General features: G+C 38.9%; 1 protein-coding gene across 1 annotated transcript; it reads left to right on the top strand.

Moving 5' to 3' along the window:
• The first annotated feature begins 1,288 nt into the window (after positions 1-1,288).
• On the top strand, positions 1,289-2,915 carry LOC104523931 (C-C motif chemokine 20). The gene is made up of 4 exons (XM_010166662.1): positions 1,289-1,370; positions 1,630-1,744; positions 2,515-2,592; positions 2,888-2,915. Exons 1-4 carry the CDS (start codon positions 1,289-1,291, stop codon positions 2,913-2,915), a joined length of 303 nt encoding a protein of 100 aa, XP_010164964.1.
• The last annotated feature ends 10,035 nt before the right edge of the window (positions 2,916-12,950 follow it).

The following is a 12,950-nucleotide window of genomic DNA, read 5'->3' on the forward strand; positions in this document are numbered from 1 at the left end:
CTATTCTGGAGTTCAGTTTTTTTACATTTCTAGGAAGAAGAGAAAGTTTTTATGTTTCTAGGAATGTACCCTTTGTGAGTGGTACAGGCAGCCTGTGAAGAATAGAAGGTCTGTAACTATGAACTATGACAATGTCCCTGAGTTCTATGTTAAGAGAAGCTACTTAAAGCTCAGGTTATTCTATAACTACCTGGAGCTGGTAGCAGCTCCTGTTACACCAGCTGAATGGGACATGGACTGCAGCCATCACATTCGTTTCACACAGGTCACTAAATGGCATTGGAAAGTAAGAGCCTTCAGTAGCAGCTCAAACAATGTACTTGCAGTGATGACAGAGCCTCTCTCTGAGGGTTTCTCCAGAGCCACGCAAGGCAGTTTTAAGATTGTGTGTATTTTAGCTGAAGGTTCAGGAGTCACAATACTTGAGTACAGTTTGGCGTAGGAAAGCAACAAGATACAGCTATTGCTTATGAAGCAGCATCAGTGCATTCTGGACAGTACAGATTTAATAGAAAATATAGTCCTATTTCAAGTTGCTTTTAAGCTAACTCTGTTTCAGATGAAATAGTTCAGATGCGTGACAAACTGGCAGAAAGTGATGGCAGTGAATATATATTAAAAGAAACCCATTTCCATGAATAGTCAATGTTGCCCACATGGCCTCACCAATACTACAACCTAGAGCTCAGAAAGCAGTAATCTGGAAAGCCTGATGTTAATGTGTTGGCCAACCAGTAAATTTTAATGTAGAGCTTTGATGTCATTGCAGATTGTCACCCAACTCCTGTGAGCATGCCATACTGAAATGAATGTCTGGGTTAGGCCCACCTCCCTCTCCCCCACGCTGGCCTTATTAAACAGAGCACAGCAAATATGCAGTTTCTGTAGGTAACAGAGAATTACCTACATTTGACTTTCCTCATATCACAACCCACACTCCTACCCATAAAAATACACATGCTTCACCCACAGAACCATTACCTCACAGCCTTTTATTTCCTTTTCTTTTGTGTTGAATCTTCTAACCTACTTTAAAAAAAAAAAAAAAAAATTCCCCAGCATGCTGTTATCTCCGGTTATAGCACCAGGAAGGTGTGCTGGGGCCACATCGGGCAAGATGGAATTTGCCGTGGGGAAACCCGCTGATGACAGTGGAACCCGCCCACCTGTGAATTCCCGTGGCTCCTGCCACCTCTTTATAAGCAGGTAGAGGTGCAGCAAGGCTGGCAGGACAAGCAGACAGCAACCCAGCACACTCAGTGGAGCACAGCTGCTGCGAGGAGTGGAAATGTCTGGCTTTAGCAGCAAGAGCTTGGTCCTGGTTTCCCTCTTGGGGCTCCTGGTGCTGTTCCTGTGTGGCACCTCGGAAGGTGAGTGAACTCAGGCGTTTGGCTCCAGGCAGCAGGTCTCGGTGCCGCTCTGCAGTGCACCAGCCATGCCGTGCTCGCAGCGGGCAGCAGTACGAGGGAGAGGTGGAAGGGAATTATTTCAGCAAAGTTCAATGCCCAATGCACCTCTTCTGTCGGTGGGGAGCTGGATAGTCAGGGGGCTGAACAGCAAGTACCCTAGACAGCATGGCAGAGTGGTCCAGATGGGTTTTATTCACTTTGTTCTCTTACTTCTTTCCAGCACAAAGCAACCAGGATTGCTGCCTGTCTTACACCAAAGTGCGTCTGCCTCGATGGGCCCTAAAGGGTTATACTGAACAGCTCTCCAGTGAAGTCTGCGATATCCATGCAATCATGTAAGTTACTTTTCAGAAGATTCTCTGTTTTTTCTGACATGTATTACCCTTAGGATGTCTGTTTGGGCAGAAACAATGATTTGAATGTTATAAGCATGATTTTTCTTGCTTTTGCAAAATGTTAAATTAACTGAATAAATAGTATATAATACCTGTAAACAAAATGCACAGCCTCAAGTTGATAGGGACTGCTAACTCATAGGACATCTGTACAATGTAAATAAAATAATAAAACTGTTTAGGAATCAGCTGTGCAAAGACATGCTTTGTCTCCAGGTGAGGGTCACTCTAGCCAACATAGGGTGTTCCATTGCCACAACCTGTTAACAGATACATAAGTGAGAAATGTTTTCCTCATTCAGAGAGATTGGAATTTTTTTCCCCAAAGTTTTAGCCCTCCCAAATGTTGACCTGTCACATTTACTTGACAGTAACTATTCTTCTCAGTCTCACAAATTATTTCTGGCATCCAGCAAAGTTCTTTGTCTCAACAGTTCAAATAAATTGAACACAACTTTATGGTGCAAAAAATGATCTGTGAGACTTAAGCAGTTACTGACTTTTAATTTCATTAGGTATTTGGTTTTGTTCATATGGTATTGGAGAGGTTGTGGAGCATCTCATATCTAACTGGTATTTACAAAAGCAGCTGCTGTTTATTGTATAGAGTAACTATGATGAATGTTTGTGACCAAACATGTCTTTGTAGTATTTACTAGCAGGGATTTACTATTAATTTACTGATCTCTTTATCATTATTTCTTTTCCAGTTTCCACACCTACAGTGGACTGAATGCCTGTGTAAATCCTAAGGAGGGCTGGGTGAAGAAGCATCTTCTTTTCCTGAGGTAGGAATCTAAAAATTGAAATACTACTAGGCTGATGAAAACAGAGCATGTATGAAAGCCCATTTCTTACATCTCCTGAATTTCACTCCTGATGGCAATGCTGAACCTATTTTTTTTGCCATCTCCTGTCAGAGATGGCTACTCCTTTTTTTAGAGTCTTCCTGGTGACAGTCATGTCACATGTCCCTTTTTCTACCTGAGCTATTCTCTCAGGCGGTGCTATGCCTTGGAGAGAGAAACCTGTAATTGACCTATGGCTGAGGTAATTACTCATGTTTTCTCATTCTTTTGACAGCCATAAGCTCAAGAAGATGTCAATGTGATTGGTTTCCAGCAGGGAGCTAAATACAGATGTGGATGAAGAACCACTAGGTTCAACCTTTTGGTTGAGATTGTCGTCTTGTACACTGTTGTGTGCTTACTCACCAGTAACTGGCTTCTTTGGAACCGTTGAACTTCTTGAGTTGATTCATATTGCATCACTGTTTTGCTTGAATTAAGCATTTTGTTAAAGTTTCTATTTTTACTGATATGTGTATGTTACTAATATAACATAAGAGTACAATTTAGTAAGGACTAACTTAAGCTGTTGTACAGAGTATGAATTGTATTAAGTTTATTGCATGTTATTTTTGTTTTGTCCAGCATGTGTAAAGCGGGTTATTTATTCAGTTTATTTTGTTACTTCTTTGTCTTCTGGCAAAAGGTTTCCTTTTAACTGTAGTTATCATTATAATACTTCTTAAACTATTGTTAAAAAATAGTCTGCTTGTAGAAAAAATGGAAATTGGAATTTTAAAAAAATAAATGTTAAAATACACCCTCTGTGTGATATATTTATTTTTTTTATTTGAAAAAGGTGACTTCCCCTTGAAATGAATTCCTTTGCTTATGAGCCTCCAGATGCAACTATTATTCAAGTGTATTTGCACCTGTTCAAGCCACTTTGCACCTTGCTCACTTTGCTTACCTTATGGTAGCTATGAACTCCATAGATATAATTCCTTTCTCTCCCTCAGACAGCAGCTATATATGAAGCTTTTGCTTAACATGAAGACCTTATTCTTAGCTCAATTTCATCTTAATCAGACTTGAGAGAATCTTACCAGTTTCTCATTTGTTCAGGAGAAACCTTACACATATGGGTACAGGGCAAACTTCTAGCTCACCCTCTGAGAGGGATTATGATTATGGTATTGGTCTGCTCTCAACTTAAAAGGACTATCTCTAGAGGAGAAATTTGCACTGCTTTCCTCTCCTTTATGCGTTTCCTATATTATCTTATGACATTAGTATAATGAGATTTTCCTGATGCAGGATCTCTCGATGGAGGTCTGCAGACACTCCTGCAGTATAAATGATGCCTGATAAAAGTAATGAATTAGGTAGGACATAGGTGCAGCTTGAATGGGAAAGGCTGCTCAGCTTTTTGGGTACTGTTACATGGCCCACATGGACTTCAGCGGTGTGACCAAGTAGGCTATGTAGGTGTATGTCCTGGTTTTGCTAGGATAGAGTTAATTTTCTTCTTAGTAATTAAAATAGCTGTGTTTTAGTTTCAATGTAAGACTTGTTACGGGAAGAACGTTAATAAAATACTAACGTTATTCGTTGCTGCTGGAGCTCAAGGCCATCGTGTTTGGCTGGTTCACGGCTGCATTAGGACTGGGAGGGAGAAGCACAGTGAATAGCAAAACCCAAAATTGGCATTTGGATGTGCCAATGAAATATTCCATATCATACCACGTCATGTCCGTATATTAACTGGTGCTGACCAGAAAGGGGGGGATTCTCTCAGGCTCACTTTTCTGGGTTTGCAATTTTGGGTTCAGGGTTCCTTTTCACTCCTCCGGGATTGTTATCAGTGGGTGGTGATCAGTTGTACTGTGTACTTGTTATTATTACTATTATTATTCTTATTTTTAATTTTATTTTTACTCTAATTATTAAAATGTTCGTATCTCAACCTACAAGTCTCCTCACCTTTACCCCTCCAATTCTCTCCCCAATTCCCTGGGTGGGGAGGAAGGGGGTGGGGGCTGCAAGTGGCTGTGTCTTGTTTGGCTGCCAGCTAGGTTAAACTATCACAGTGTAGTCCTCTCATCAGCTGGTATTTTCTGGTTTCAAGACTTGCTAGAACTTAAGCAATCTGCTTGTGGCCATGAAGATCTGGGAACTGGCAATTCTCTGTGGGTAAGGCTCTGAAGGAACAAGATTAATTTGCTTTAATTTCCAGCAGGTGGATTCCATGTTCCTGATATTAAGGATGTTATGGAAGAAGCTAACAGCCTCCCAGGGAGGAATAATGACTCAGCATGTTCTCTGGGGATTCCCATTACTTCGGGGCCAAACTGCAGAGCTCTTTCTCATACCTGCCAGCACTGGTGTGGGCTCCTGTTTGGGCTCAAAGAGCTCGCAGGCTAAATCAGGCACCGACAAAATGGTATGGACACAATGAATGGATTCATGTTAAAAGCGTCAGAAGATGAGGCTCCTCAAGCCTACCCTTGGAATAAGAAGGCATCAGTGTAGATGTTAGGAACCACAGCTCTGTATTAACTTGGTGCTGAAAAGCCTGGAGACCAAGGTAGCAAATTCAAAGCAAGAGATGAAAATAAGAAAGTGAAGATCAATATGTGAAATTGTGTGGGTGGCTCTTTATACTCCCAGGTCGGGCTTGTTAAAACTTTACTGCTTCTGTAACTCATCCTTCCTCTTGTCAGCCATGGCTCCACTGACACAAAACCCCAGATGCTTCACTCAGAGTTAAGACTCGTGGGATTTTTTTTTTTTTTTAGTTCCTCTTGTTCTGGTTGAATATTTTTTTATAAGTAATGTCATTGGAGGGGAAAAAAAATAATTTGAAAATTGCTTTCTTTGCTCAATAGCATAGATTAATGAGGTTGTTATGCTACTGGTAGGAAACTCCATGTAAAAATAGCATGTCCCTCCATGTATTCCTTAGGATACAAACAGATATTATAAGTGAGAACTGTCTCTCCAAAATCATCAGATTTGAGGTCCATTTTTGTGAGTAACTTTAGGGGCCAGTTAAAAGTTCTGTCCTCTAAAAATCATGACCATTTATAGGAAAACCTTAATCTTTTATTACTTTGCTGGGGCTGTTCTGTATTTGTGTAGTTAAGGTTCTTTTTCCTCTATAGCTTTGGCCCTCAGCTCTTAATGCAGCATGTGCAATTTTATTGAATAACTTGACATGCAGTGTTAGATGGTCATTTGGGGACTTTTTGCTTCCATTTATATATTAAAAAAAAAAAAAATCTTGCAAAATGCCAATGAGGCTTTTTATTACAGCTTGGATATAATTTGGATAACAGGTGTGAGAGCTTTCCCTTCAAAATCTCAGCACAACTTCATACTTCAGTTCCAAATTCTCCTGTTCTTGCTGTACTGAGACCAGTCCTCAGTGATTCCTGTGACTGCGGGAGTATTATTATTGAATCCTATTTGTGCATATTCATTCTGTGTGGGTTTTTTTGTTTGATTTGTTGGGTTTTAAAAAATTTTTACTTTTGCTTCTTTTTTATTTTTTATTTTTTTTTCCCCAAAAGCAATCTCACACCATTCACCATCAGGACATTGCAGCATTTCATTAGCTTGTGATTTTTGTCAGAAAACTTTTTCTTCATATATGGAAACATAATTAGATTTATTAATTTCTTAATATTTTTTTGTCCCACTCCAGCAAAAAGCAACAATGATTGCTGTCTTTCTTAGCCAGAGAAAAGTGCCTTGTAGGGCTCTCATCGCTTACATGGAGCAGCTCTCAGTAGAAATCGGTGACAATAATGCTGTGTAAGTTACCAGTTTAAAGATATTCGGTACTGTGACTGGTATCAGTTAGTATTGCGTAATGCATGAATTTGGATCTGGTCTTGGGTAGTGGAAAAATGAGTTTAAGTACTATATTTTCTCATATCTTTGTATAGTCCTATGCAATTATCTATATACAAAAAGGCATAAAATGAGGAATGACCCTTAGTATGCATTTTTATCTGCCACTTCACACTACATGTTTATAAAGGTGTTAATAAAAGGTAGGAGAGATGTTGATGGTAAAAATAACTTAGAACTGCATGGACAGTGATTTTTTGTAAGGAATAGCAAACTTTCTGGTGATTTAATTTTGCTATTAAAATATAAAACCTGCCACATCTCATCTGCTGGGCAAGTATCAAGTAGTCATTTGTTGAATTACTGTTCAGTTGATGGTAGCTCCTAACTATCAGTTGAAGACTGTTTTTTGTTCCTCAGCCCTTGTTTTCTCCACCTTCCACACAAAGGGGGGTTGTAAAGCATGCGCAAATCCAAGAGACAAATTGGTGGAGGCCCTTCTTAGCCTGTGCTATGCATGTTTTCAAATATATTCTCTCACTGAAAATCAAGAATTACAGGGTGTGCTTAGTGACAATGATACTTTTAGCTCTTTCATAGGAGTGTTGATAATTAGTCAGTTATTTTCAATTACCAATACAAAAAAGCCCGTATGTAACTGAGCTTCACTCCTGATGAACTGGAATGCATCATTCAGCTGTAATTTTGTTGAGAAGTGAATCAGGGAATTTTTGAACCAAGAAAGGCCTTAGGCTTATGACACTGTCACTTGATTTTAATGGCATACATCCAGCTGGACAAATATCCAAACAACAGAGACGATAAATTGCAACAAGCCTTCTGTATGCTGAGCTCAGCCACATTATGCCCTGGCAGTCTTATGCTAAATACCAGGCTACAGGCAGCATCCTTTGCCAAAATATGAATCATAAAGGAAGTTTTTAGTCTTCAGGCATTGCGTATGCTATGTTTACTAAGTGATTATAGTTGTATGACTGTACATAAATGGAAAATTATGATCTATGTTCCTATGATCTTGTGGTTGCTCCGTTCTGGGAGGTGTGAGCCTTAACTGTTCAGCGTTGCAGTCCTAACTCTGTTAAAGGTTTTTAAACTGCTGTGCTTGTTTCTTCTGCATTAGCAATTGCAGATAGCTTCCGGTCAAAGGTCACAAAAAATTGCTGGTGTTAGAACATTTAAATACGATATACAATAGATACAATTCTGTGGCTGCTATTACATATTAAGCATAGTGTATTGCTCATGTAGCTACTACTGTAAATAAAACCAGGCACCCGTTTAACAGTATTTTAGTTTCTTTGAAGTTATAGCATTATTCAAAAATTGCGCAATCCAAACCACATATTTAATGTAAAGGCATCAGATGAAACTTACAATGTATGCTTAAAAGGCAAATATATCACAGGAAAAGTAGAGATTAAAATACTATTGTCAATTGTTATTATTAAATTTCCAATGGCATTTCTACAGTTTTGCTTATATGACTTCAGTAACACCCCAGAATAAAGTGGCAGTTTTATTTGTAAGCATCTGCATCTACATTTCCGTATTCCCAAAGTCTCGCAACTCAACTTTAAATTTGGTTCCTTCACAATTATTACTATTTTTATTATCAGAGGTGTCAAAGGAAGACATGAGATGCAGTCACTAAAGTTCATTAAGTATATCATTAGTTCCTGCATTTATTAATTTACAAGTCTGACCTCTTGGTTAAATCTGTTCGCGTGACCTTTGGATCCAATGCATTCCAGTGTAGTAGGTTTTTACAATACTCGGTCTCCTGGAGTATCCCTGTTTACCTTCAAATCTCAAGCTTTATAGTGATTCTTTTTTTTAGCCCTCAAAATTATGGCAAAAGCCTTGAAAAACAAAAGATGAAGAACAACTCAACAGCTTTTCACACCTAAGATAGCTGTATGATATTTTGATATTTGACTCATGTTTCTGAGTAGCAGCTGTAGTAGTGAAATTTAAAGGGAAGGTTATTGCCATGTTTCTTGCAATAAGCACTACTTTCAGTTATCAGAAATTATGATCTTGAGCTGCTTTTTCAGTGAAAAACATCACAGTCCTGGCTGAAGATGTGTATGCTCTTTCTGTCTTTTATAGGATTTTTTCTCCTTCACTTTAGTGCAGGAGATGGATGTAATAGTCCACAGGCTTCAGCAAAGCTCTAGCTTGCTCAAGGGCTAACATTAACTGTTTCCTGTGCCACGGTGAATAAGAAGACACATGTAGATAGCTGTAACAAGAGATCAGATATGCTTTTTTGTTAGTTGGATGTTTCTCAGCCTGTGAAGAATAACTCACTTGGTAAGACATGCTCATGATAAGAATGAGGGAGAAAGAGACACACCAGCTTCTGGAAACAGGAACAGTGTGGTCCTGTACTTGGGCTCCTTGGTGAGACAGCCTGAGTGATAAGATCTATTTAATAGACAGCTACAGGATAAAGTAATTTAGGAAACAAAAATTGAGATAGTGCAGTTGGGGTACCATGATGACTGGAGGCATGTACCAGAGTGTACAAAACAGAGCACAAAGCATTTCTTATTTCTGAGTCAAACTTCAGGTACACTTGTGATGCAAATTGTAACTGTCTTGTCTTCTGGCCATTTGGCCATAATCCAAGGCAAAACATTTTCGTGTAGGCAAAAATTTTATATGTAAGATGGTCTAGTACAACAAAATTGTACTAGATTCCTCCTGTATCTTCTGGATGATCAAATTTAATCAAAACATACATTGCTCTTGAAGGAACATGGCTTGCAAGGGGATAAACTCTGAACCAAGAATCCATATAACAAATATTGAGGTGACAGTAATAGCACCATTAGGTATCAAGGGCAGAGAAACATTTCAAGTCTCTAAGAAGCTCCAGACTCATACCTGGGTGGGGGAATAGCAAGGTGCTATGCACTGACTGGTCAAGCTATCTAATTAGAGTTGTGTCAGTGAAAATGAGTTCAAGTAAGTATTCCAATTTGCTATGAAATTGTCAATTATAGTGTCAAGATTACACTAGTAGTTTCATGTTCTTGCAGCATCATTGGTCAGGTACAAAGATAGTGAGAACACCAAACTTACAAATTAGGTAAATGGAAATTTGAGAATGATACATTTAACCTGGCCGATAAATCTGAGCTGTAGAGTGGTCAGAGTGGAGACTTCAACTGTTCACTCAAGTGTGGCAGTATCTCATGTATGAATAAGCTTCACTATACAGCTGTACTTAAGGAATACAAATCAAAACATTCATGTAAAAGTTATATTTGAATAATATTTTAGCTATATGCCTTGATACAGTGATTTCTTTTTTCAAATGTATATTTACTAGAGCTGGTTGAAAAATATGATTATGTGTTCCAGTAGGCATCTGAATGTTTCATATTGCTACGACTAGCAATAAATGGTTGAAATGTCTTTCAGAGACATTCAAAGATATCTGACATACTGCAAATCTTAAAGAGCTGCTCACTCCATAGCATCCTCCATATTGGTACGAGAGTAGACAAAAATGTTTTATGTATTTTAAAGCAGATAGTGCTATATCAACGCTAATTACAATGCATGGACGACATACATATATATAGTTTTGCACATGCCTATGAAGGACATCAAAATGATGGTAAAGAAACTTAGAAAACAAGAAAGAGAGACAATGCAATAGGACTACCACACTTTGTAAAGGCGTATAGATATGTAGAAAACATGATGGCTTATGTGAAATGCTTAACGAATTTTGTCGTTATAAAATTGAAATATAAAAGCCCAAATAAGTTATTTTGACTTTTCTTATTGAAAACAATGGTGAGATGAACACACTTCCACTTTAATGAAGCTGTGTTTTCTAAAACAAAGTGGCTTTCACTACTTAACTTTTTAAATTCTATTGCAGACCTCCTAAAAATCCTGTTATTCATCAGGAGCTTTTTGCTTCCTCCTCACTCAAAGTGGTTTAGGTATATGTAGGAGAAGTGCTCCTCCTTGTTTTCCTCACTAGGTGCATCTGGATAACTCACTGGCTTTCATCTTGCAGCTCAGACAATCTGACCACAGAATACTTGCGTAATTACCTGTTACAGTCAGCTTTGCCGTCTTGACTGGATGATACTGAGCTCTCCTTAACCAAAAGGTCTTCAGCCCCCTACAGTCTGGACCATGGAAAGGAAGATTAAAGGCATTTCTGAGTTCTTTTCAGAGAGGGTAAGATAAATCTATTTTTATTGGGGTTTTTTTTGCTTTGAGGTTATTACGTTGTCAGGTCTACCCATCAGCTTGGCAAGGTTAAGAGGAAAGGCTTTCCCTTAAAAACTGGACAGCACAGAAAAGCTTTTTGTCAGCTAAGTCTGAAAAAAAAAAAGAGAATGAAACAAGTAAGAATGCATGGAAATAGCGTGACTGCATGGGATATGTAAGCAGTGTGTCAGAAACGGAAGATGGAAGAAAAGAGCAAAGGAGAGAACTACTGTTCCTTTCTGGTACTTGTTATTATCTCACCGTAGGTAAGCAACACATGCATTTATTCATGTGAACAGAAACTTGTAGGTGACACACTTTCTAGGCAAATAGCAACTAGTATTTTTTTTTTTTTTCTATTTGAGATAACTTCAAATTGATGGAATCAGCCATGTAAAGATGAAAAAGAATCTTTGGGAAAGAGAGCACTTTTTTCTATAACATACTGTCAGCTTTCTCCTAGAATAGCTCTTACCTGGCAAACAGCAAACTCCCAGAAGACCATGTTCCTTATACAAGTAATAGAGCTTTAATATTTTCATGGCTGTGGTGTGATGATTAGCATTGGAAATAACAGAGCAGAAGTGAGAAGACACTCCAACAGTGTACAGTGTATGTGTATAGCGGCATTTGTTCAGGCAAGAGGAAGCAGGTTATTACACAAGAATGAAACAACCTTGCAAAAAATTACCTAAACCGATTTAATTCACTGTGCAGAAACAAGGAAATATCAGAGCATCATCCTTCTGCATCTCACAGACCTGACTATTATGGGAAAGGACACCATACAAGAAAGGACAGCATGCAAAAACTCCCCTTAGTAAAAATTCACTGCACCCATTACTAACACAACAGAAATAGGAAGTGGCTTTCTACATCTTTCCCTTAACTCAGACTATTCTTGGGCTTGCTTTTCTGATTTAATTCAGCATACCACAGATTGACCTACTTCAGAACAAGTGGGTCATGATACAACTTTAAATCAGGAAGCCTAAAACCCACTCTTCTCTGCAAGCGAGAGTGTGTTTGAGTCAGAAACACTTTATTCTTGTTATTCTTCTTAGGACAGTACTTTGGCTAAAGAAAAGAGAGATTTTTCAGACCTGTGTTGGCAGGAAGAACTCAAGAGATCTCAAAAAGAAGCTCTTCATTGTAACTGTATTAATTTTGCTTCATACTATCCAACACGGTTGTCTCCAGCTCTCTAGTTATGTCTGTATTGCAGACTTTCAAAGGCTTTTGAATATTGACTGATAGTGAGGTTTATAGTATCTTAACTTTCTGACGCTCCTGCAAACTGCTGACATAAGCAAAAATGCATAGGGAGCAACTAATGTATGTTATCCTTCCAGGCTGATAACATCAATACTTTTGATCTCTCTACATAAAAGCTGATTATCTCATCCAGAGATAAAAATTGCTGGAGATCCTGGCTGTATGTCTCAGCATTTAATATGCCTTTCCACTTAGATATTTTTGAACCCTCTACATTGTGTGTGCAGATTCTTTGAAGCTGGCCTTTCATGGCTTAGAGGCTGTGTGCGCTCTTCGGATGTTAAAAAATATCAGGGCAGCAATTTTGCCCTAGCAGTCTCTAAGTTTTCCTTCTAAAAGCAGATACTGGTTGCCTATTTCCCTGAACTTGAAAAAGATTTGCAGTTCTGCTTAACAGTCAAGGTTTAGAGGGTTGGACTTCAGCTCAGCCTGCTGTACCATGAGAGCTCCTGCTTGACTTGCCCTCAAGTAATTAGCTGTGTTTAAGTCCTTCTCTTCACTCTCTCACTAAAGTTTTTGCCTTCACTGCCTAAAGCCTCCTTAGGTAATCCTACCTGTGCCACAACTCTTGTTCTGTTTTATCAGAAAGAGTTAGTTATTGTGTATTTATTTTGCAGACAGGCCTGTCCTGGGTGGCACACTGGGTTAGCTCTGTCCCATGCTCAGGTGGTCAGCAATTTTTTTCTAGTTACTATACAGGAACAGAGCAAATAATGCCATTATGCCAGTGCCTCTTTGGCACAGTCTGGACAGCAGGCTCAGAGCTAAGAGGGACTGATTTCTGTCACAACTCCACTGCTCTTGAAGCATCTACTTACAGGAGCAAGGAAAGGAGGCGAGAGTCAAGGCTTGATTTGACTTATCATCTTCCAGTGTTGTTATTGCCTCTTAATTCCAGGTGATGACAAGCTGCGAGGCGTGCATGTTCAGATGGAGATTTACAGCAAGGAAGTGAGGAGGGAACATGC

This window comes from Antrostomus carolinensis, unplaced genomic scaffold (genome assembly GCF_000700745.2).
Source record: "Antrostomus carolinensis isolate BGI_N321 unplaced genomic scaffold, ASM70074v2 scaffold5024, whole genome shotgun sequence".
Taxonomy (NCBI): domain Eukaryota; kingdom Metazoa; phylum Chordata; class Aves; order Caprimulgiformes; family Caprimulgidae; genus Antrostomus; species Antrostomus carolinensis.